Consider the following 26,393-nt stretch of genomic DNA (forward strand, 5'->3'; position numbering starts at 1 on the left):
CTGTGCGGTCGCGCGTCGTAGCGGCCCGCGCGGGAGGCGGCGCTCTGACCTGGCGGGTTCGCCCGGGCCGTGTCCCGCCGCTCCTGCCGCCGGCCCTGCTCGCCGGGAAGATGGCTGCCGTCCGCAGGGCCCGCAGGGACTCCCGCTGCGTGGTGCGCTTCTCCGACCGAGAACTCTGCTAAGTGCCCCTCGCGGGCAGGGAGGACACACGGACCAAGTGGGGGAGCAGAGCCCCCGGGACGGGACAGCGCCGCCCGAGCGTCGGCAGCATGGTGAGCGGGCCCGGGCGGCGGGGGCTCGGCTGCCGTGCAGGGACGGCCGGGCGGGACCAAGGCAAGGGGGAGTGTGCGTGGGAGCGGCCCCCTGGCCGAATTGCTGGCAGGCAGCCCTGCCCTGCCCTGCCCTGCCCGCCCCCGGACACCGGGCGATGCTTGTGGGAAACGTGCCGTGATCCCGCCCCGCCGCGGCTGGACACGGCCGCCTCACGCAGAGGATTGTGATGAGTGGGGCTGCCGGGTTCTGGACCGATCTAGCCCTCTGTAGGAACGCGTGAACAAAATCCCTGTGTCATTACAGAGGAGCGTGCCCTTCCTTTCCCTTTCTTCCCTCAAAAACGTGGTGGCATAAAGTCACTCAGTAATTCAAAGGACTCCGTGGGCCAGGGACTCGAGTTGAGTTTGTCATTTAACATACCAGAAATACTCCTTGGTTCGGCATTGCTTTATTGACTGCGCCTCAATATGGATTCAAGTATCCATGATGAAAACTCGATCATTCAAAGTAAAACCATTTATATCACACAGGAGCTGTTAAAATGTCTCATCACAGTTATAAAAACTCTTATTTTTGAACACAGTGTTGTTTCTACCACATTTACAGAAAAATAGGGTGGCTTTCTCATTTTTTTATACAACCAAGAGGAATGTTAGCTGGCAGTCACTCTTTCGCTTTGCTGTGCTTGCTCCTCCCTGAGTTCTGTACGGTTCGCACATAACACAGCCCTGTTCAAGTGGTGACACTCAGCTTCAAACTGTTTCCGATCTTGGTTTTTTCTTGCTGAAACAGTGATCAGAACCATTAAAGGACCTGATGTTACAGACAGTTTAGTGAGCGGTTAATGTACTCTGAGGAAATCAGCATGCAATTACTGATTGCAAAACAGAACCTGAACTGTGCAAATAAACTAGTTCTGCATTTGGCCAATGGTTTCTAAAGCTTTGCAAGCAAATCAGAATCGAATCTACTCAGCTGACTTCATTTTTAATGAGTTGCTGCCTAAATCAGATGTTTACTTCTGACATGTTACCTTTCGGTGGCTTAACAGACTACTGCTGTCCTCATGGAAAATTAATCAAGCCAATCAGCCAGTACACAGTAGGATGTCTTCCTTTCAATCGGGATGAAGTCACTGTTCCATGTGACAGCTGACTTGTATCAGGGGAAAGGCCAGCAGCACAACGATGAACAATCTAGATTTATCCCCTAAGTAGCAGTTAGAGCACAGTGTTCTGTGAATTTTAGAAACTATAAGTACAACACAAGTATTCTCAGAGTGGGGGCAAGGAGCCGGTTTTTACACGTTGTGAAATGCTTTAGGTGTGATCTCATGAGCTGTCTGCTGGTGAAGGTCCTTCCTTCACAGTACCTGTGTTTACTCACTTGTCCTAGCAAAATCATAGGGTTTCAGCAGGTCAAATAAATAGTGGAAATGTTGTTAATAGACATTAGCTTTCCAGTTCATTCCTATGCTGTAGCAATTAATTAATTGCTTTACCAGTAAGTTTAGAGGGCTGGCCACTTAGGCTGCCAGTACTGCCAGAGACAGACCTTGGATATGAGAGATTGCAGATCGCACATGCATACAGTAATAAAGTAATGACAACACTTCGCTTGTAATCAATTTCATGATGGTTTTTGACAGCTTTTAGACTGAAATACTTTCATAGTATTTTTGGTTTGACTTGAGTGCATATTTAAGTTTCAATGAGCATCAAATGACATTTTGGTTGCAGTTGGTCCACTACCATGTCTGGCTGTGACTCAGAAATAAAGAAGTAGGGCAGCTGAACAGAGAGGAGGGGTTGAAAATCAAGAGTTGAACAGATTAGTGAAATATAAAGTTTTTGAATGAGGTAAACTTCATACAGCTTCCTAACCTTCTAAGTAGTTTCAATGCTTAAATCAGTTTGTTTACAGACTTCAGGAGTTAAAGGTTTTAATGGGCGTGGCTTTATGCACAAGAAGATAGTGTGTTGATTTAGTTTAGAAATTGCTAGTTTCTGCATTTTGCAGATAAAACCAGGCTTATTCTGCCTAGACTGGAGAGCTGCCTGGACATAATTCAGCTGTAAACCAGAAGACTTGCACTCTGCACAGACAAAATTAGGCCTTATTTCTGTCAGCCCAGTGCCATAATAATGCACTTACAGACACCCATTTCAGAGCTAGCTCATTCCTAGGCTGGCTCTGCTTGGCCAACAAAATATTCCTGGATGCTAGTAATGTGCTAGGACTGTCACAACTCTTAGGGTTTTAACTATCTGCAATTAAATTCTGGAATCAAAGCCCATGAAATTTCCAAGTTATTTACTCCTTGCTGTGATTCAATGCCACTAGTGTTTTATAGTGTCCTGGCTCACCTGTTTCCTCTTCTGGGAAGTTAAAAATGTACAAAAATTAAAAATGAGAATGTAGAAGTAGATGCAATATCTGTTTATCTTCAGCCAACCAACCATGTCTATCAATTGTAAATGACAAATTACCTGAAACATCAGCGAAAACACTTTTACACATGACAAACCAGTATGTTTATGGTCGTTGGGGAATCTGAAGATGTGCTAACTCCAGGGAGGTGCTTGTCACCAAGACAGAGAGATAAAAGGTTGCCTTCCCATCACGTTTGCTAGTATTCTGTGGTTTGATCAGAACTTCCAGGTGCTCTAAAAATGGTATAAATTTTGTGAGTACAAGAATGCTTCGATTTCTGCACTTTGACTGTGCAGGAGATAGGGATTTCTTTTTGAGAGCTTGGTAGAATCTCTCTGACAGAATGCCACTTCAAGTCTCTGAATACTTAGTACAATAGGAAGGAGTGGGAAATAAAACTTTTTTAAGTAGTTGTGATAATCTTAATGTCAGGTTTGCCTGCTTGTAATCTCATTTTGCATTATCTACTTGCAGAACTATAGATGTGAATTTCAGTGCAGAATGGTAGAAAAACTGGTTTGCATCAGCTGCAGGAAGAACCTTAAACCAATGTCTTAGTTGAGATTTTGGGGTGTTTTTATTTTGGGGTGTTTTTTCCCCCTTACCAGCATCTTGCTGTTGTCATTGTAGTGGCTTGTCACTAATACTCAGAATTAGTTTTCCTTTGTTTTAGTGTAGACTCCATAAATCTCAGTATATTTCACTGTGATGATTAATTTGCATATTTTTAAGGTTTCCTCTTAAACTAGCCAGCTTAATTTCTTATGTAGAGCCATGTTAGGTTTAGTCAAAGGTCTTATTTCAGGTTTTGTTTAACCTGTCTCACAGCTGTACTGTAAATAAAACCAACTGTCAAACTCTCATGCTAGCATTTTATTTTATATTACTTCCAGTACTTCCAGTACTATTTCTTGTTTAGTTTCACATGTATATGTAAAGTATCTATTGTTATTCAATGCACTTTTGTGCTCTTGCAAATATTAAACAAATCAAAACTACTGGTTATCTTTACAATGAGAAGATGGTGATTAATTTGTTGGACAAAGCACATTTTTGTTTAATACTGAAACTTTTGCTCTGTGTTTTGACACAGACACAGTACATTTAGACAGGTATGCCAGTGTATTGCAGCGTGGAAGCCTTCAAGTGATACACAACTAATCTGTTGGAGTAACCTGTCTAAAATGCAAATTCCATCTTCATTGAGTTAATATGGAAGTACAACTGATCTCATTTGTTTTAAAATAATTTTTTATCATCAAAAGGGAAGTATGCTTAATTTTTTTTTAATGTGTGTCCATGGCAGTTGTTCTTTGTGAATGGGCTGTAGGGACTTATGCAGACCCTATAATCACATTTGACTGCTCTCTACTAGGCAGAAGCTGAAGAAGATTGTCACGCTGATTTGGTAAGAACTGATGACAGTGAAAGATCTGGTGAAGCAAATCTTCAGGTATGTCTCTCATGCTAGTGAGTTTTTACAAACATAGTACTGCTGTGATTTAAACTGCGTCACTTATTCTCATTATTTACCACATATTTGTTGATCTGACAAATCCTTAATCTGCCTGCCCCTCTAAAAATGAGATAGATTTTGCACTGTGTTCCAAGTGTCAAATTCAGTCTTCAGCTATCTGTGTAGATGAAAGTAAAGCTTGTGACAGATCTGGAATTTCTTTGAAGAACTGTAGAACTTGGACAGCAGTTTCTGTGATCAAATTCCAGTTTAAGTTGTCACACTCTACTGGACCAGAAAGCTGATAAAAGGAGTGTAACAGAAAAGTGTATTCTCCTACAAGACTGGATTTCTGTGTAGTTGCTCTCCAGAAATTGTGATGATTGCAAGAGATGTGTTAAGTGTAACTTCAAAGATGCTGAAAAAAAAAGGCAGGAATTGTAACTTGTATTATTTCACAGAACATAGTCCATACTTTTTAAAAGAGAAAGGAGTAAGGTCTTATTTGTATATTATATAGATGACCATCTTGAATGTTAGATAATTTAGAATGCTTGTGTACAAAAACCTGGATTTTCTAAATTTTAATTTTAAGAGCTAATTGACTTCTTGCTTATGATAATTCTACATAAACAAGAACAAACACAATCATGTCATGCACTTTTATATGGAATCTTAGGTCATAATCATAGTACTAACAACCACTTCTTGAAGCATCAGTTTTTCTTCTGAGGTGAACAGTCCAGAAAAAAGCACTTTTGTTATTGAATGAGGCTGAACAAGTACTTGTGCACTTTTTTGTTTTAATTTACCATAAAACAATTGCTAACCCTCTGTGCCAAAATTCACTGAAGCTCTCTAAGACTTGGAAATATAAAGCATAGTTTTGAAATTCTTTTTTGTGTTTGTACTTTATAATTTCTCCTCAGAAGATACACTGTCTGAATATGTTATAGTAAGTAGAATTAATCATGTTTTTTAGGCAGAGCTTCAGATGTTCAGAGCTCAGTGGATGTTTGAGCTTGCCCCAGGTGTGAGTGGGTTGGAACCTCTGCCATGCAAAGCATCATCAAGAGAGCCTGGACTGAAGTCTGTTGATGCCAGGGGAAAACAGGAGATAGCAAAAGAGGAAAAGGTACAGAAAACTGTGCATAATTTTGAGGTTTTATTTATCTGTATTACTGTTCCACTATAACTTTTCTGAAAGCTAATGCTGAATTAAATCTGGAGAAACAGCTGAGGTTATTATCTTGTTATCTCCATACTAATGTCTACATAATCCTACACTGATTTTTCTAGTCTTTTTGTTTGCCTTGGTGTCATCTTCACAATCTGCTCTCTGAAAGACTATGTAAGGGGCAAGCAGCAGGAATACAGATAGTTTCTTGACTGGGAATTTCAGTTATGTCTTGTAGTACATGAATATGTCTTCTCTATATATGGACTTATTTTGTTATCTCTGTCCTAGGTAGAATAGGTAAGATCAAAAATAATTCTAAGTCAAGTGACATTGCACTTGTATTTATAAGGAATTAAAGAAATGCTCTGTATAATTTATTGTGCAGGCAAAAGAACTTTTCCTGAAGGCAGTGGAAGAAGAACGAAATGGGGCCCTTTATGAAGGTAATATGGAAGTCTACAATGAACACCCTTATTGTAGAGAAATGTAACACCTGTGATTTATGGGTAAATCTGCATGGTGCCAGTGAATGTAAACTACAGGCTAACAGTGGTTTGAGAGCTCTATCATTCAGATAAGCAAGCAAACATGCTATAGAACGAGCCATCATATCACAGTTCTAAGGTTGAGGTAAAGCAAAAATGACATCAAGGAAGGAATTTTTAGCTTTCAGGCAAAATAACAGTATATTAGAATGCCTCTTTATGTGACTTCTGCAACTTGACATTAGCATAATAATTAATCAAGGCAATAAACTGTTTCCTATGCTCGCAGTTCTCATAATTCCACTATGAACAAAACTACTATGGACTAAAGTACTGCTTTAACGTTTCGTTGTTTGGATGTGGGTGGTTATTTGTGCTTTTTTTTTTTTTTTCTTTTTTTTTTGGAGAGGGCTCTTTGGCTTTGGGGGTTTTTGTTTGTTGTTTTTTTTTTTATTAACACAGTATGCTAAAATAGCTTTTTCAAGAATTCCTGCAGTGAACATTCAGATCTGGTAGTCTTTGAGGTTTGTCATAAAACATTTAAGGTACTTAGCTTGCTTACCTGCACTCTTGCTGTCAGCACTAGTAAAAATGGAAATTCAAAGGTTTTTTTCAAATATTTAGTTTTCAGAGTCTAGAGAGTAAGAAGTCTGTCCTAACTTCCAAGTCCTGTAGGTCAGTAGTGGAGATACCAGTTTTCTGTTTCTTTCATGCGAGAAAGAAAGCGAAGCAGAATGTATGTGCCATCCTGCTCATCCACCAGAGGGTTTAGCCACCGTGTTTAAAGTGCAGGTGCAAAATAATTCAAGATACAGAAATCTGAGAGAACTCTGGAAGCTCCTGAGCTCAGCCACATGCTGAACACAAAATTCCCACTTCACCATGGGAATTTTCCTTCATTTTCAAGGGATTTCTGTTGTTGTTTCATATCTCATATTAACTGAGAGAAATATGAGTCCCTTGTAGTTAATAAAATCAGTTGTCTCAGTTTCTAATTTGTTACATGTTTTTACAGGGCAAAATTACTTCAGGCTAAGATATGGTGGGTGTTTGGTAAAGGATTAAATGCACAGTAAAAAATATGTCAGCACTAAAAATCTGGTACATATTTAGGAAATCATGTAGTCGATTGTGAAGGTTCTTTCTGAATAAATTAGGGAAAAAAAAGGTGAGGAAAGCAGTCTATTTAAACATTGTGTATATTAAATGAAAGCTGTGCCTTCATGTGCTTCAGTGCACTCCTTGTATGTCAAACATAGCAGGAAAGAAATACTAATATCTAACAGTTCCATTCACAAAAGTGTTTCAGACATCTGGATTGCATGAATGTGAATTGATCTTTCTCAATTTGATTTGATTTGAGACTTAGAGAAACGAAACTGAACTATTTCTACACATAGATCTATATGATATTTTAGAGGCACGGTTTTATGCCAGACACAGATATATTACTGAGCATATGTTGGGACATCTGTTTTCAGACCACGCTTTTATTTGCTGACCTGGCCCAGGTCATCAGAATCCAAGCCTGCTTCTGAAATCTGCTGATACATGATGTTTGTGAGACAGTTATGTGCTGCAGCTTGTTCTTGCTTAAGTACAGTAGAGGCCTTGTCTGCAAGATTAAATGCTAAAGTTGAGACTGATCTCTATTTAGCTGGCTGCTGGTATTTCCAGTCTTCAACAGCCAAAGGATACTATTTGTCAGTCACTGGCCCTGACATGAACTCAAGGAAACAGGAACATTTACTAGCCCCAAACTAGAGTTTCTCAGACTCATCAGACAAATTCTGAGCTCTGCACTCACTGATGTTTTATTTGAGTTTTGGTTTTAAGAGTCCAAACTGAAGAATTGCCCTTGGATCTTGGTATCACTGTGTGGCAGTACGAAGAAACATATACATGCACACTTGATTTTACTACTGTTATTAAACTAGAATGAATGTGCATGCATTGAATTAATTTAAATTAAGAAGGATTCACAGAGCTCACTCAGAAGAAGGACATTCTGCAGCTTAATAACTGTTTGTTGCCACAGTGATCTCCCTGAACCTCTTTCTCTACTCAGTGTTTGTAGGATCTTTGTAGTGCTAAAAGCAGTGCTTTGTGTGTGTGAGAAAACTGCAAAACCCAGGCTGTCAGGTGTTTCTTCATGTCCCATAGTTTTGTGACAAGGCTGCTTTCCTTACTCATGATGTGTTGAGTGGCTGGCATCTGTGCCTTCTTTAGTTCCCAGGAATTTCCATAGAGAAATTGATACATTTTGCATCTATTGTTGAAATTTTAAAAATTGCAACTATATTTTATTCATCATTCTCACCTTTATAGTGTTGTATATGTCTGAAATCCTGTCTGTGCTATACCAGGGACTTATGGTCCCTGCATAATTTTTCTCTTTCATTTAACTTATGTCTAGTTATGGATATACTGTCTAAAATCTTTACAGCTTGTTGGGAAATCTTTGTAAGTGCCAGGGACTAAACAACATCAGGAGTTCATAATGTTTTAATGTAAAATTTTCTGCTCTGTAGTTGAGTTTGTGGTAATTAAGGTAAGTCTGTAAAAGCTGAAACACATCTGAGATAACTATTTTGAAAAAGATACATGAGGTTTTTAGTTTTGAAAACAGGTACTTAATGTTCCTGTCTTCTGTACTGAATTTAAACCTAACAGTTTAGACTTAACAAACTTTCCTAGGCAAAGGCATTTTCTGCCTTTTTAGTGCTTTTAGCTGAACCCATCTCTCTGAAAACAGTCTTTGATTTGATAAGCTAGTATGGACATCAGATATGTTTGAACATCAAACTTTTATTTTCAGCCATCAAGTTTTATCGTCTAGCCATGCAGCTTGTACCTGATATAGAGTTTAAGATCACCTATACACGATCCCCAGATGGTGATGCAGTTGGAAAGAGGTGGTAAGTATGAAATTTTACTAATTAAGTGCATGGGAATACTGAAACATGACATTTTTTTTCTGAAGGATATCAATATTCTGCTGTAATATGCACTTGTAAGTCTCTTAGTATCTGGAAAACTTACCTACTCTCACTTGAGTAGACTATATTTTTTGAAGACAGTAACAAGCTTGTTTGGAGCTGGCTAATTTCAGGGGGAAGGATTACAAATAGTTATGCTATTGCTTAATAAAAAAAAAGCATCAGTTACTATTTCGATTTTTGATTTTCAGATTTAGGATCATATACAAAGTTGTAGATGGCAAAATGATTAATTAGTTAAAGCTTCATACTAATAAAATAAGTATCTTAGTTAAGCAAAGGAATAATCTGTTCTTGTGCTAACACAGCCAGATGAGAGCATTTTCAGTAGAGCAATACATTTAGAAGCCCAGAGACTGCATTCTGAGTGGTCTAGTCTTTCATCATTACACACATCAGAATACCCTAACCTCAGTACAAGGGATGTACAGTGACTTGGGGCTGCCGTAAGTTATTGAGCCCAAGACTTGAGTTTAAGGAGGGCCAAAACTTCTGTTCCAGCCCCTGCAGCCTAACGTGGACAAGTTTATGGAGCAGCTTCCCAAATTCTTGCTTACTCATAGCAGCTGTTGGTGCTCCTGATAGCTGCATCAAAATATCAAGAGTTTTAACATGGAAAATGAAAAAGGAAAGCACAACTGTGTCCCTGTGGTATTACTAGCTCAGTCTTGTTGCCCCAGGACAGTACAGCTCCAATGCAGCTGTTGACTTAATATAAAAGAGTGCAAGATGAACTGAGTGCTTTATTTCCATCCATTAGTTTCATATCTGAATGTGTTGCTGGCATGAAATCTTTGCTGTGCATTTGTGCACTAGGAAAACTACTGGATCATGCGCTATAGTAATGTAAAGTCCTTGGTTTTTATAGGATTCTTTTCTTACTTTAGCATAATTTTCTCTACTCCATTAAGACTCTCTGACCTGAAGCAGGAGGGGTCCTTCTGGAGGGTGGGAAGGCTCTGCAGAGAGATCTGGACATGCTGGATCAATGAGCCAAAGCCAATTGTGTGAATTTCAACAAGGCCAAGTACTGGGTCCTGTGCTTGGGTCACAACAACCCCATGCAGAGCTACAAGCTGGGAGCAGAGGGGCTGGAAAGCCGCCTGTTGGAAAAGGACCATGGGGTCCTGGTTGATAGTTGGCTGAACATGAGTCAGTGTGTGCCCAGGTGGCCAGGAAGGCCAGTGGCATCCTGGCCTGTATCAGCAATAGTGTGACCAGCAGGTCCGGGGCAGGGATTGTCCCCCTGTACTCTGCACTGCTGAGGCCACACCTCCAGTGCTGGGTCCAGTTCTGGGCCCCTCACTATGAGAAAGACACTGAGAGGCTGGAGTGAGTCCAGGGAAGGGCAGTGGAGCTGGGGAAGGTCTGGAGCACAAGTCCTGTGAGGAGCAGCTGAGGGAGCTGGAGGTGTTAAGCCTGGAGAAAAGGATGCTCAGGGGAGATCTTACTGTTCTCTACAACCACCTGAAAGGAGCTTGTATTGAGGTAGGTGTTGGTCTTTCCTCCCAAATAACAAGCAACAGGACATGAAGAAATGGCCTCAGGGTGTGCTTTGGAGTGAATATTTAGAAAAAATCTTCACAGAAAGGGTTGTCAAGCACCTGAACAGGGTGCCCAGGGAAGGGGTTGAGTCACTATGCCTGGAGGTATTTAAAAGATGTGTACATGTGTCAGTTAGGGACATGGTTTAATGCTTGGTGAATGGTTGGGCTTGGTGATCTTAGAGGTCTTTTTCCAACCTAAATGATTCTACAATTCTGTGGATTTTTATTTGTTTTTTTTTTAATGTTGCTGTACTGTTCCCAGCACTTTGTGGCAGTGAGGGAAAAATAACCAGTAGTCTCAGTTGTTACTCTACTGGTTTAAAAGCAGTATTTGTAGAGATGTATTTTTTGGGAGAGATATTAGCTTCTGCTTTCTGAATTACTGCTGTAGGTGTTTCATACAGTCTTGATGAGAAAAAACAAATTACACAATTAGATTTGAAAAAAACAATTTACAGTGTGGCCTGTAGGTACTGGGACTGACCATCATACTCATCAAAATAAAGGAAGGTATATTCAGTGCAATGTCTTACTGCAGTCTTAGTTAGGACAGGCCCAAACATAATTGTCTTCTCTGTGATACTTCAAAACCCATTGGTTGGTCTACTAGTTGCTTGCTTATATTCTCAACTCATTCTGTTAACTTGTTTAGAGTAGAATTGAACAGTATTAAAAAGTGACTGTAAGATTTCTCAATTAGCCTGTATACCAAGTCAGGGAAAAAAAAGTGGTTTGTGATGTGCTCAGTGAGTTTTGTGTCATTTCTGGTTATTTGGGGCAAGCAAGCAGGCAGCTATTGAAAGATCATATTATGATATATAACTTAAATTTAGATTTCTTTTATTAATGTGGTAATGTTCTTTTATCACTTAGTAAGCTTGTTGTTTCTGTTCTGCTATCTTGTTCTGGCTCCTGAAATTTATTATTTCTGCCTATTTACAGAATAGGTACAAAAGTAGTTTTCCTTCATTACTGTTGAATAGACCCACCAAGGATCATTTTTTAGTGAATAGCACAGGTGTGAAAAATAATCCTTAATTGTTTCCAATATCTTACATCATGAGAAGGATTACAAAATACAACTTTCCTTAACAACTCTATTTCCTGCATATGCCATATCTTAGAAAAAGATGAGATTTTTCTTTTCATGAGGTCAAGAAATTCGTCGGTAACTTAAATAAAAAACTCAAATACAAAATAAAAAACTGGGATGGGAATTTAATGAAAAAGCTCCAGTTGTTACTCTCAGAGGCATTCCAGCAATGTCTTAATGACCTTGATCATATTGCAGTAGTTGTTTTATTGTATGATGAAATGTGATTACTTTAAAAATGTACGGGAAACAACTCTATTGAATGGGAATATGCCAGTGGATGATGCCATGATGAGGACATCTGTTGGTATGTTTTGTCCAATATTACAGTGTTGGCATTGCCCCTTTTCTAGTGTTGAGGATAGCAAAGAGGATGACAAAATGGCAGATCTCCTGACGGATTTCCAGCAGCAGTTAACTCTTCAGGAATCTTCAGTCAAACTTTGTCAGCCTGAAGTTCACGTCAGCCAGACCCACATCTCAGGTAAGAGTTCAGATAAGCTGTAAGAGTGGAGAGGCAGCATTTGTATAGATGTTTCACTTCATTTAGACAAAACATTTGTCTCCTTCATTCAAAAGCCACCTTTGAAGAAGTGCATACATTATCTCTTTACTTCTGTAGTTAGATGCAAAGGAGAAAAAATTACCAACAGGTAAACAAATTTTGTTCTCATACAAGATCTTGTCTTTATCACACAAGCTTTTTCCATGTAGTATTTCTGAGCAGAATTTTCAGGATCAGAGGCATACTTAAAAGTAGCAACTTCTAGGAATGGACTTGCTGAAGTAGGTGTATTCCAGTTTTCCTTCCAGTTCTTCTGGTTTGGTTTGCAAATACAATTATTACTACAATATTTAAGTGTGAGTAAGAGACAATTGCTTTGTAGACTATGCATCTTTATATTTCTTGATTTTGTCTGATTCTGTGTGAGATTTTTGCAACAAGTGGGTTTTCAGGGTCAGACAAACTATATAACAAAGCTAGAAAGTCTTTTGAAGGTTAATGACTTTCAGTGCTTCAGTTCTAGGACAGTTATCCTGAGACTTCCTTATGAGATCTAAATTGTAGAACGTGTATATGAGCAATGATCTCTCTTAAAAACAGATGCCTTTGTTTTGCATCCTAAATTATAAAATGCACTTTGAAATCTTGGCCTGATCTTTGTTCTGGTCAAGAAAAGAAAATTAAGTGAAGCAAGTCAAAACATAAAGAAAACAGGCTTTTAAACATTATTTTGTTTTAATAACTGGTGTATTGTACACTTGGGAAAATGTATTTTCTTTTTTTACCAATAAAGACAAGATGTTGCAGACATTACTCTAAAATGATCTCAGGAGATGTGTCCTTTGAGCAGCAGTGTTGGTCTTTTTTACTGACTTTTTTATAACATAAAGAAAACTTCTAAAAAATAACATCGGCTTCAGAAGTTGGTAGGCTGAAAAGGATCAAAAAGATCCTTTATGGACATCGCATCTAATCTATAATGACCTTTTAAGTTAATTTTTTTTGTTCTCTCTCTACAATGTGAGAAGTAGGATTTTTTAATGGAAAGTCAAAAGCCAAACCTGGAATTATAAATAACCTGTTGATTTACAGGTTGCATCTAACAAGGATTTATTTTCTCTTTTTAGCGTTGCCTATGGAAGTACTAATGTACATTTTCCGATGGGTGGTTTCAAGTGACTTGGATCTAAGGTCATTGGAGCAATTATCTCTTGTTTGTCGAGGATTTTACATTTGTGCCAGGTATTGTAGATAATTTATCTAGAGTGAAACTTCTCTCTTTGCACTAGTATGTCCTGCTTTTCCTTCCCATGTACATTTTCATGTTAGGCTCCTCACAGTGCTGATCAGTTTCTGAATACACTACTAAATGGTATGTGAGATAGATGACTTTACTGTAATAAAAATCTAGCAGAAAGTATTACTTGCTGTGCCTTGTTTGCAAATTAGTGTTTCAGGTCTCCAAAATATGGTCTGTTGTCATGCTCATATAGCCACACAAAGAAGTGCCAGTGTGCTGCAGTGTTGTGGTTCTGTACTTGGATGAAAATTACACTCTGTTCTTCATTTTCACTGGGAAGAGGAAAAGGCTTTCAAACACTCCAGGATTAAGTAAATTAGTCAAGGGTTTTAAATTATGAGCTATTTTTGTTAAAGAAAGTTTCTTTTAGTTGCAACCAATCTAAGTAAGAGAGTGTTACTCTGATATATGAAAGCTAAGCAGGGTTTGTAGGGAAGTTATGGGGTTTGCTTTTTTCTTGTTTTCACTAGAGATCCTGAAATCTGGCATCAAGTCTGTTTGAAAATATGGGGCAGGAGCTGCAATAAACTTGTTCCATATGCATCTTGGAGGGACATGTTTTTGGAAAGGCCTCGCGTTCGATTTGATGGTAAGCTGTACTTTTGGAAATAGTTGTAACTGTATGACAGCAGAAACAGTCGGGTGGGCTTGATGTTTGTGACGTTGTTAGACCTAATTTGAATTTGTTTGTGCATTTCAATTTGTAGAATATCTGCAAAGAGAAGGGAAATGTGCAAGGGGTGAAAATAAAAACTTGCATGGATTTAAGTAACAAAACTATACACAAAAGTTTTAGATTATTGGCTTTTTCATTATAAATATTTCATGTTCTTAGTTTTTGTTCATGTATCTTCCTTTTCTGTAGGTGTATATGTCAGCAAGACAAAATACATACGTCAAGGAGAACAGTCTCTTGATGGTTTCTATAGAGCGTGGCACCAAGTGGAATATTACAGGTAGAGCTGTAGTACAATGAGTGAGTGAAATGTTTCTCTCTCTTAAGTTCTTTAAATCCACCCCTGGCTATTGCAGACAATAATCATTCTGTAAAACTGAATGGGACTGCTACAGTGTGTAAAGCAATATGTATTTTTTGAGAATAGGTTTTAGAAATAGAATCTAATAATAGATCTAATAATATAATTCTATGATAATTAGAAATGAGCTTAGAAACACGTTTCATCCTCACTTAGACCATGTCACGTGGCAAAAGCTTGAAGGCTTATAACAATTTATATGTACCTACAGATTTCTTTCCCTAAACGACTTTTGCTTTACATGTCTGATACAACACAAGACACAATTCAGCAAAGAGAATACATGTGATTATACAAGATCAGTCATTGGGCGTATGTGTAATCAGTTGTAAAAATCAAGAGGCTGGGCTTTCTTATCTTGCTGTAAATGCCTTGCCATTTGTTTCCTCAGCCTGATTTTTTGCTGTTGTTCATCTTGCTGCTCCCAGCATTTATTGTTTCATTCTGCTGTCTCTTCTGAGGCATAGAAACCATTGAACCTGATGGCTATTGCCGTAGTCTCAAACATTAGCACAGTACTTGAGTACTGTAAAAATCAATCAGGTTCCAGAACCTGAAAAAGTCACGACATTATTAATTCTGTACTGATACTGTAATTGAAATTTTGTTGCACTGGTCTCAGTGGATAGGAATGGAGAAACTTGAGGTCAGTTTTCATCCCAGAGTAGCTACCTTGCTTTGGTAGAGGTGACAAAACTTCATAACTCTTCATGACTTCCTCTTTCACTATTCATAACTCTCTTGATTTCTGACCTCTTTTTTTCTGTTATGTGTGAAGAAATGTGTTTTCAAATGCTGTTACCAATTAAGTTCTAAATCCTTCTAGGTAACATCCTGTGATTTTAAAAGCAAACAAACAGGAAAAGCATATATTTCCTAGGTTTGCATTGTGTAATTATGTTTTTGCAGGTATTTGAGATTCTTTCCAGATGGCCAAGTTATGATGCTAACAACTCCTGAAGATCCTCAATCTATAGTTCCTCGCTTACGGACTAAAAACACAAGGTTATTGAAATAAAGTATTTGGCTCTACAGCTTTCATTTTGCTTTTACCTAGCAATTTCTATTTACTTTTGTCTCAGCTCTATATCCTCTCTTAGCGAAACAATGTTATTTATCTTGTGTTATAGATGTTTATAATTCTTTCATAAGAACTACAAAAAATTTTGATCTTTATGCCAAGATACCTTTCATTTTAGGGTCCTGATATTGTAATTAGATTTCCTTTGTGGGTTATGTGATTTGAAATTTTTAAGGCAAGTAGATGGAACAATCCTTTTAAAGATACTATTTCGTTACTGCCTGCCTTCTCACACTTCCTCAACTGAAGGAAAGTGAAGATTTCAATGGGATATGTTCCAATTAATACTCTTTGATGTTTGGACATAAAAACATAGAAAATCGTTTGCAACTTCAAAACAGGTTTGAGCTGTTCACAAGAAATCTGTAAATATTTAGCAGTAGGCTAGGTAGAACCAGCTACTTACGTTTACTGTCCTGTTTGGGAAAATTAGAAGCAAGTTTCCAAAATGTTTTCACCATTTCATATCATTGATTAGGCTTTACTGAATGGAAATAAGAAATAGTTTGTATCATTATGCTAGGTAGTCAGTCTTTGTTTCATTGCTGATACTTGTCTTATAAGAACATCACACTTTTGAGACACAGAATATTTTTATGTCCTTGACATTATCCTCCTTTTTAACTTCCCAGAACGGATGCAATCTTGCTTGGCCATTATCGCCTTTCCCAGGAAACAGACAATCAAACCAAAGTATTTGCTGTAATAATGAAGAAAAAGGAAGAGGTAGGTAGAAAAATGGAATAGAGGAGAAATAGGTTAACAAGATTTTACTCAGACTGAGTGTTTTAAGGGACCCAAAGATTTGCCTTACATCAAGAGATTAAAAAATTAATTTAATTTTTAAATGGTTTAAAAATAAAATATAAATAAATAAGCATGGTGATGTCACTTACATTTGTCCACAAATATGTAATAATTTAATAAGGCAAATAAATACCTGGTTCAAATTTGAAAAATTGTTCTGCCTCTTAGGCTTAGCTTCTATTTATGGTGCTATTAGGTGTCAACATTGTTAACGGGAAAGAAGGATGAGTCTCATTTTCTGAGAACAGATTTGACTGTGTGCAGTTATGTTCCATAACATCTAGTAAAACTGGATAAGCAGTATTTGTTAAATGAACTCTGAATGATTCGATCAGCGTACTTACAAATTCTTCTGATTACCAAAGTGCTCGTCAAGAGAAACTTGTGAAGAGTAAGAAGCGTTACAGTGACTGTGCACAGTTGCATGGTGTCCTGCATGCTTCTTTCGCTTTCTGTGAAAACTTCTTTCATCATTAACATACACATTTATGTATTTTAAAGGAACAGTTGTACTTGTTTTTAAGTATGGAGTTTTACCAATCTGGTCTCACAGTTACTTAGGATAAATAGTTGCATAATGTGTTCTTTGTAGGTCTTGAAACCTCTTATTTCTCTGTACAGAAACCAGTTGATTACCACAAATACAGGTATTTCCGCCGAGTTCCTGCTCAAGAAACAGATCACAGTTTCCATGTAGGACTACAGTTGTGCTCCAGTGGGCGCCAGAGGTTCAACAAACTTGTGTGGATACATCATTCTTGTCACATCACTTGCAGGTGAGTAAATGGAGAACAAGAGTAAAGAAAGATACTAAACTGTAGAATTAAAGGTGACATTAATTTGTCCAGTACTACGTACAGAAAATGCAAAGAGTCTGAGACTTATGTGGCTTTAACAGAATGTAATGAAAACAGTAACTGGTCCTGATTTGAAATACATAATGGACTTTTATGTAAAGAAATCTCAATATTTTAGTAACATGTTTTAATGATAATAGGAAGTTTCCTAAGTAGTATAACCATAGTATTTTAGCTTTTTAAAGGATTTATGCAGAGTGTTTGATTTCAGAACGGAATCAGGGTTGAATGACTTCATGTGGTGTTAGTGAAGGGGTGTGGAAAGTGTGTATTCATTAAGATATATATGTTTTCCACTGTGGATGTGCAGACTAAAGATGTTTGTACTTTTCATTTGAGAACTCTAATGTTACTAACTATATAATTCAGCAGTGCAGTGTATGGGCATGTGACCAGCTGTTCTGATCACTTACTGGGCAGGAGCCATGACCACTGTTCTTGCACCTGACACTTCAAATTATTGGCAAGTTGGCTTTCCAGATTTGATGTTGGCAGTTAGGATAGATTTAGTCCTTGTCTTCCAGTGTTCTTAATATTCAATGTTTTTATAGGAACATAGCTCAGCTATTGAGCTGTGACAATATAAAATGCAGGAAATAAACTATTTGTGGGTTGGGAGTATAGGTAACTTCCATAAACAGAAAAATTGCTTTTGTAAAAGCTAATGTTGTCATACCTAAGTTATATTGCAGACATTCTTTTTAGCGTGAAGTTTCTGTACTGCTCAGGTCTTGGAGCTCCTAATAAGAGTGGAAAGGGAAAGTGGTTTCTTAGGTATGAATGTAGAAGTGGATTCTATATAGTGTGATTCAGCTAAAAGTCAAATGCTTTCAGAACAAGGCATTACAAAAGACACTTTATTCCAGCTGTGGTTTGATGCACACACTGTACTATGGAACATGATTGCATGAGGGACTCAAACAGCAACTTGTGTCTAATTTAACTTTTACAATGCTCTTTGCAGGTCGACTGGTGAGACAGCTGTTACTACTTTTGACATTGACAAAATGTACACCCCTTTGTTCTTTGCACGAGTGAAGAGTTTTACTGCATATTCAGAAAAGCCGCTCTAAGAAACACCTTCTCCTCTCACAACTTTTGCATGAGTAAAAGGTTGTAGCTAATAAGCACTTAAGTTATAAATGTGTATATATTTGGAGCATTTTAAAATTCTGGGAAATTTCTTGAAGGCAGTATGTTCTGTTTGATTGTGAATGGCTGGGATTTTGTTTTGATTTTTGTTTTGAGAAGCTTATGAGTGTTAAACACCTTTTATCTGTGCTAAGAATTTGATAACAAAGTTTTGTTTTGTTGTGTTGGGTTTTTTTAAAAAATATTTTTAAATCGGTTTGCTTAAAATGTGAATCTTCATCTGCCCAGACACTGATTCGTTCAAAAGGAATTAATAGGAAAATCTCACTGTCCACAGGACAGTGTTTATGGTCTCTGCTGAAGACTTGATATGTGAAAGGAGAGAAAGTTGTCATCTGTTAAAGTCTGTGACTTAAAAGAACATCAAATAAATGTTTTCTTTAAATTAAACTTATTTTGTTTGCATTTAAGATCTGGCATTTTGTTGACATCAGCCTTAAGGAAAAACCGTCAATGGCGAGCAAGCACGAAATATAAAATTTAACTGCAGAGGTACATCCCCACCAATGCAATGGTGTCAGTTGGTCATCAGTGTAATTTGATCTTGGTAGAAGTTCAGTGGAGCCTGCCTTCTCCATAGGATGTGCGTGGAGGGGAGAGGGATACAGGCAGTGAGTTGTTCCCTTATACTGTGGGCTGAGTTTGCAGGTACGTGGCCCTGCTTGGGGAGTGTCACAGTGCAGGGCTGAAATGGTGATGTGTACTGGCCTGGTGTGAATACCCAGGTAAGCAGGGCTCACTTGGACATGATTGTAACGTGCTACAACCCGTCATCTAACCTTGCCACACATGCTGTAAACCCTCTGAGCATTTGTTTTACTAAATAAATTTTGAAGCTGCTGTAGATGTTCAGGTGCTGTGTACTGCTAATCATGAAGTGTTCCTTGAGGTCTGGTACAGGTACTGTACGCTGCTTCTCCTGCATATATTGCTTGGGGGTGTAGTGCAGTCATTGTAATGCTGCTTGTTACGTGTGTATCTTGGATCCTGGAAGAACTGAAGCTTTTTAGTGTAGTTTTTTTTAAGCCATTTTGCATAATTTACCTTTGACCATCTTGTTTCAAAATACTGACCTGGACTTGAGGACTAAAATGTGAAAGCTGTGGAAAGAACTATACTTGTTCTATAATTTATAAACTGTATCTTTGCAAGGAGCTACATGGTTAAAAAATACATCAATAAATTATGATTTTGAACATGCAATCCCTTGCAATTTCTTATTTTCCCAATAAATTCTTATTTTCATACAGTTAATGGTGATTAGTTATGAGCTACCATGCATAAACTACATGCCAGGCAAGATTGAGAGGTGGAATTAACCTCTTAATGACTGTTTATTACACTACTTACAGATTATCTGAGAAAAGCAGAGAAGTTTTCAGGTACATGAGTTCTCAGTAAGGATCTGAAAGTTGATGATGTTTCTAGCTACTGTAATAAGGCTCTGCCTACAAGACTTTGGTCTGCGTCCTTAGACTGCAGTTTCACTTATCACTTCATAAACAGAATATTTAATAAGGAGTCTCTTGTGTTCTCATTGCTCAAAGGAAAAGCAACTGCTTAGAATATCAGCTTCATGTTTTGAAATATTGCAAAGTTTGTAAACAGGAAAATCTGTTAATTTCCTACACTATTTGTTGAGGGTGAAAGATAAAGGTCTGATTCTGCCTCCTGAGAAGTGTCAAAGTTTTGCCACAAAGAGTCAGATGATGATAGTGATTATTAGTTTAGGTACAGTCTTGTTGAGTAAGCAAGTTGGATGTAATAGAGGAGCCTTTTAACACAGAGCTCTTTTCATACTAAGATTTAGTTGCTTCTTCTGACCTTTTGTTTTTCCTTACTTTGGCCATCTATTAGTCTGGGTGTAAGGAATAGATTGCTAGTTACAAAGAGAGATGTTGATTCAACAGAAGTCTCAAGCAATGATTATTTTGAGATTATATAAAATATTCCTTCACCAAGAAAATTATGTGAGCCTTCTATGAGCCTGAGATGTGATGAATATGCTTGCATTAAGCGATCTAAGAGTCAAGCTAGTTTTGTGTTTTGAAACGGTTAATGAGCAGATACTATTACTGTTTGTTCATGTGCAGCTATTATAATAGCACCTGTTTCAGCAAAGAATTGGTGACTAGATGCTTTTCCTTCATTCTGTATAGTGTTTTTCAGTAGTCTAGGGATCTAATTACTAGTTGCTCTATGTTTTTATAATTTAGTTTTATTGTCCTTATAATTATCATAAATTTACATTAGTTGGTATAACTAGTTTACTTCTGTGAAATTGTCCTTTACTAATTGTAGTAGTAACTTGACTAAAAGAATAAGATATGCACCTATACAGTCCTTTTCCCCAAGAGTTCACTAAAGGAGTTGAGACAAGTTAACTTATAAAAATTGAAGGGGTACTACAAAAGTTGACAGAAATATAATTCTTGGAGCTGTAGATCTCTTGTATGCATTGAATTAAAGTCAGCAGGATGCACAGTTTTGTGTAGACAAGATCCTCAGGTGATTAAATGTTAAACGGATTTGTCTCAGTCTCATTGGAGATTAGCATCAGTTAAACCTTCTGTGTAAAGAGACTGTAATTCAGTGCCCTGAGCAGGAGACCAGCAAGCAGACATTGTCCAGCTGCTAGTTCAGCTCCTGAGTCACTCGATAGCCCTGAGCCAAGCTGGTCAGGATATAAAAACATGTGGTGTTTACATGAGGTTCTTTAATGGAAGAGAACAATAGAGTTTCTTTTGTTTGTTTGTTTGTTTTAATTAAAAAGAATTCCCTTGGGATGTGTACCACGGTATTTGGAATTTTTTGTTTGCTTTAAAATGGCTGAAGTACTGAGGTTACTGAGGTCACCATTTTTTCTACAGTCCAATGTGAGAAAAACAAAAGTTGCTATACATTTGTGAAATGTGGATTTCAGAAATTACTGTTACTTAATGCTACTTAGTATTACTAACACCTCTAGAGAAATCAAAGATTTCCATTTGATTGTTGCTCAGTCTGGATTCAAGCTTTGTCCTTTATGCTAAGACCAACAGCTTGCTTATTTAAATGATTTTCATAATTGTTTGCTTGAAAGGAACAGTTATCAACTTTGCCTTGCCTCTGGCCTGTTCAGAGTCTAGTTCCTGAGTCCTTAAAATAACTGTTAGAGCCAGAAGTCCTATCTAAAGCTGACTGAAACAAAGAATTGGGAAGAGAAACAAGACTGTTATCAAATGTACCTTCTGAGGACATATAAAAGTGGCATTCTCAGTGAGAGCAGAGAGGTGAGCTGAATATGTGTATCTCCACCAAAGATTGATGTTGCATCACTTGCTCTCTTTGGGGAGCAAAAAGGAGCAATCCTTTCTCTTATTTTTAAGAGAATACTGTAGGGATTTCTTAGTGCAAGGAGCATTCAGGCAGCTCCTTTCTATCTACACTGATAAGAAATTTGGTTTAGGTCTAGTACTTCACACGTCAGCGTTTATTAACTGGGGATGGCCAGTTAAGATATTTTATAGAGGCATTAGGTTTTATTAGGTCTCAGTTGCATATTTCAAGGAAAAAAAGGTACAAAATATTTTTTTTCTCCTTTTTCTCTGGAACCCATTTTCTGTTGCCTCCTGTGAACTCAGTGTTCACACAAAGAGCTAACTTTTGCTTTCAAGACAACTTGAGGAGCAGGCATCTCAGGGTTGGGGAATAGGATTCAGTGGCTTAGTGTAGAGTAAAATACATAAATGTCTTCATATAAAGGAAAATTGACAAATGTGTATGAAAGTAATAATCAGTTACAACAAATATTCATTAAGAGTATATGTATCAGGGGCTTTAGGGGTTTTTTCACTAGCTGATTTATCCAAATGGATATGGCCTTCACACACCTCACTCATTTTTTTGGGGGGTGGAGGAGATACCCAAGGAATATACTGCTCCTATTATACAAACTTCAAGAAGACCTTTGAGGTTCAGAGTACTTATAACAACTTCTGTACTTTGAATCAATGCAAAGGTCTTAAATTTCTTTTGGATGATTTGGTATCTGCCTTAAATGACAAACATGAATAGCATGGGTTAGATCTGTTCTCCCTGCAAATTTAATCATAAAAATATTGAGAAAGAAAATACTGAGTACCCTTACACTTGCCTTGAGTACACATATTAGTAATTGATAGTGTCTAGACAGATGGTGATCTGGCAAGTAAAGTCTGAGAAAAATAAACTTACAGATATTAAAGTCAGCCACATTTCCCAGTGGTAATAGAGGGGGAAGATTGTGGGGGGCTAACAGTTGCCAACAATTTTTTTGAAATCTATTCCCTCTTTAACAAGTGTGCCTTTTTAAACACTTCACGTAAAAACCCATCAAAGTCTGTAGAACCTGAAAAACTACCACGAAAAGTAATCTGATGATGAGTATTTGTCTGGGTGTGTGCAACACAGTGAATCAAGTTTTTCTTCTTTCTTCTTGAAGGACTCAGAGTCTTTTATGAAACCATAATCATATAGTGTATTGTCAGCATGTCATTACTAATGTCCACAGGAATTTCAAAAAATAACGAGGCGCACTATTATCAACTGGTGATCACCAGGCTTCAGCACAGCAGCATTCCTGATCATCTCATCCTAAAATTGCAGTTCAGCTTCTCATCAAACTTGAAGATGGTTTGCTATAGAAAAATTGTAACCTAAACCAAGTTTAAACTTATGGTACCTGAACATAGAAAAGGTTACCCCACATTTACAGTAAGCCTAAGTTAAAGTTTTCCAAAAGACCCGACAGAACAAGCCACTCTGCCCCCAGCTTGTAGCTCTGCAGGACCCAGCACTTGGCCTTGTTGAGCCTCAGACAATTGGCCTTGGGCCATCCATTCAGCCTATCCAGATGCCTCCATAGAGCCTTTTATACAGTTCTCTAACAAAATTAATGTTAAGCAGTCATCTTGTCATGCCTGACAGATTCCACCAAAAGCTTTTGAACTTGCTGACCAGTTTGGAAATAAATTTGACAGATGGACCAAAGATTCAGCTGCACCAAGTTCCAATGATGAAAGTAGGCAATGGGGGAAAGAGACACATTTCTGGTATCTGCATGGAAAGAAAGCCTGTTGTACAACATCTATTTTCAGGTTTAATTTATATCATCACAAACGATCTTTATAATACTTTAATACAGTTCCATTACTAGAACGCAAAGAATTCACAAGGGAGAGTTTGGCAGAGGAAGCCAAGCCCAGCTTCACAATTTCTGCCATGTAAGACCAAGATTTTAATCAAGTAGGTAAAATTTTACATGAGCTTTACAAGTGAAATTAAACTTCAAGAATAAGTGTGGAAAACCGTAAGTCCACTCTGTGCAATGACAGTAGAGAGAGAGAAGGCTAGCTGGAGTTCAGGACACCAGGTTTCCAGTATGAAGGAGTGATCCAGCTTGGAGAAAAGGGGGTGTGGGTGGCCAAGAAAAACCCACTGACAAGATAAAAAGATCTGCTTAGAAAAACTTTAAACTTCTTTCTGAATAATGAGATTTTTTTTCTCTTACAAGAATAGGGCTTTCAAGAGACCAACTTTTTAAAACAATGAAGCACTCCCTTGGTGGGCATCTAGAAAGGACCTTCTGAGAAAGCATTAGTTTTACAGGAAAGAGCAAACCAGACCTTTTTCATGAGGTCAGGCAAGATCTACTGTGTGGAGAGTCTGCAACCTCACCAAGCTGCCAAGGCCACCCCAGCCCAGCTGCTGGTTTCTGTGTAGCAGCACTCTCCTCCTGCTGCCAGGGCTAGGAGCTGGTGCTGTGGCTCTGGGACTCACTGCCATGCTGCAGGAAGGACACGGACACACTTGTGAGTGGTCTCCTCATGCAAATCATGGTTATGGAGATTAGTTTCATCTGGCTGAGCACGAACCTTTCTTTCTTACCTTTGTCATATGCTGTGCATAAAGGTGTTAATGGTCAGTGTTAACAGCAAATTCAACCAGTGAGGCAAACTCCTCTGGTCCCCAAGGAAGGGCTCCACAAGGCACTGGGAGGGAGCAGGGCTAAGCTGTAAATAATTCACTATATTTGAAGGAACATTTTCTGGAAGTTCACAAGAGGAGTCTGGTGCATGACAAGAGTTTTAGTATTATTGCAATGAAGTACTCAGTCTAAGTGCTTCTGTTAAGTTAGATCAAGTCAAGTAACACCAGAACCCCCGTTAAATTAGCTACACAACTATTATTAACTATTGAGCTATAAAACAATAAAACCCCAGAACATACCTTGCTTGAACTGGAGGAAAAATTTCCCTCTGCCCATTCCCAGTGGGGCACTGTGTGTTGTGCAAGAGGAAGAGAGGAGAGCAGAGTAACCTGCTGGGTGATGTTCCTCAGGTGAGCTTTGTGCGTTTCACTGCTTTGATCTGTCACTCTCCATAATGCTGGGGTGTGATGGTGGTCTGTGCTGGTAATCCTACACTCTGCACGAATCCCCCATCGGCAGGGAGCTGCCATACCTGCTCTGCTGGCTGAGGCTTTCCACTGGCTCCCTGCTTTGGAGCCCCAAGCATTAACCCATCTGTGCAAAGAGGAACAGGTTTTGGTTTTCATTTCTCCAGGGGTGGCTCTTGGCAGGTTTTTGGAGCTTCTGGAAAGTTGTGTCTTTGGTGGGGTGATTAAATGCATTAAAGTGCAGGAGGGTCAGAGCAGGATTACAGTCTGAACTAAAGTTTTTTCCTGTGCATACAGAGGCCAATATGTATCATTTACTCCAGTGGAGGAAACTGGCAAGACACCATCCATTTACTTTTTATTTTCATTCACTTTGGCCAAGGTCTGTTTGTTCATCCAGTATTCACCCATCCTAAGACTGGACATTCATTATTTTTTCTCATGCTCTCCTCCTGCCCCTAGATTTTCCTCTGAGTGCGGGAGTCAGTGAGTCTCTAGTCATGCTATGTGTACCCCCTTGTCCTACCATCTCCAGCCTCTCAGGCAGGGAATCCCACTCCTCTCTGTCGGGAATCAGGGAAGTCTATAGGCAATGAACATGAACCAGCCCTTCTCCACCCTGAAATGTACTGCTGCTTTTGCTGTCAGCTTGGAGGGCCCTGCCCCCAGGGATCCTGCTCTGCCCACAGCCACTGCTAGTCTGCACTGAAGATCACGGTTGTTACCTCCTGTCCTTGCAGTGACTTAAGCAGAGAAAATCTGGATGTTTGGCAAACAGCTTTTCATGACACCCAATGTTTATAGCATCTACAGATATTAGGAGACATTAGGTTGGTCACAGCTGTTCTTGTGGCAGTCATGACTCATTGCTGTAGGCACCAGAGACCAGTGTAAGGCTGTCACCATCTGCAGGTGCCAGGGGAGAGGCTGTAGACACGAGGTCAGCAGCATGTCCTTGTGCCTCCCCTCCTCACCTGGTGTTCGGGGCAGAAGGCCCCACCAACTGGTCCATGCCATGTCCTGGCAGGGACATTCTGCTGGGGGTGAAGAAGTGAGGTACCTGATCCTGCCACAGGAAATTGCTATCTCCTCTAGAAACAAGAAGGAGCTGGATGCCCAGTTGCCATGTGGCTTTGACCTTTGCTTAACAGTTTCCACCAGGCACAGAAAGCACTGAGCAAAGAGGACACTCTTGTGCTGTAGTGTGTATTCTTTATGACTGTCTGTCTTCAGAAGAACAAATAGATCAGGCAACCCTTGGAAACAGAATACTTAGGCCACATCACTGATACCAGAATTGCCAAAATATGTGAAGTTTAAATCTTGACACAACTGATTTGGAGAAATGAAAAACACTCATCTGAGACACGCCCCCCAAGACAGAGATAGTTCTGCTTCCTCACTTACTAACTGGAAAGAGTAGAAATGAGCTCAGAGTGAAAAGCTGGCCAAAGACCTTCCTCGCTTGTCCTGTCCCCTAAGAGATTATCTGTTCTGTACAGATGATCATCTCACATTGCTCACAGAAATCAAATGATCCAACAAGGAGAGCAAAGCATGATTGTGGCAATCACATTGCTGATACTGCTGTCTTCAGGGCCACAAAGGCTGCCCCAGGGTGTCTTTCATATGCCACATTTGTGTCCTGCTGCCCCAGGGTGTCTTTCATATGCCACATTTCAGATAACTTTCTGGATATGCCACACTGCACATGGCCAATTCAAACAGAAACATCTGGAGACTGCAGCTCTTTGGTATGAGAAGAACTATG

The 26,393-nt window shown here is 38.8% G+C and overlaps 1 protein-coding gene across 3 annotated transcripts; it reads left to right on the top strand.

The window, feature by feature from the left end:
• Window positions 1-22,824, top strand: FBXO9 (F-box protein 9). Of its 3 annotated transcripts, none has more exons than XM_068183635.1 (13): window positions 1-272; window positions 4,086-4,159; window positions 5,145-5,297; window positions 5,728-5,785; window positions 8,646-8,745; window positions 11,820-11,950; window positions 13,099-13,213; window positions 13,742-13,860; window positions 14,137-14,227; window positions 15,218-15,313; window positions 16,022-16,115; window positions 16,818-16,972; window positions 18,018-19,408. In XM_068183635.1, exons 3-13 carry the CDS (start codon window positions 5,157-5,159, stop codon window positions 18,124-18,126), a joined length of 1,209 nt encoding a protein of 402 aa, XP_068039736.1. In that variant the 5' UTR covers window positions 1-272; window positions 4,086-4,159; window positions 5,145-5,156; the 3' UTR covers window positions 18,127-19,408. The 3 variants fall into 3 exon arrangements, with proteins under 3 accessions (XP_068039736.1, XP_068039735.1, XP_068039734.1); XM_068183634.1 differs by lacking the exon at window positions 18,018-19,408 and adding an exon at window positions 22,767-22,824 and having other exon boundaries at window positions 55-272; window positions 4,082-4,159; XM_068183633.1 differs by having other exon boundaries at window positions 55-272; window positions 4,082-4,159.
• Window positions 22,825-26,393: the final 3,569 nt, after the last annotated feature.

This window comes from Anomalospiza imberbis, chromosome 3 (genome assembly GCF_031753505.1).
Source record: "Anomalospiza imberbis isolate Cuckoo-Finch-1a 21T00152 chromosome 3, ASM3175350v1, whole genome shotgun sequence".
Lineage (NCBI taxonomy): Eukaryota > Metazoa > Chordata > Aves > Passeriformes > Viduidae > Anomalospiza > Anomalospiza imberbis.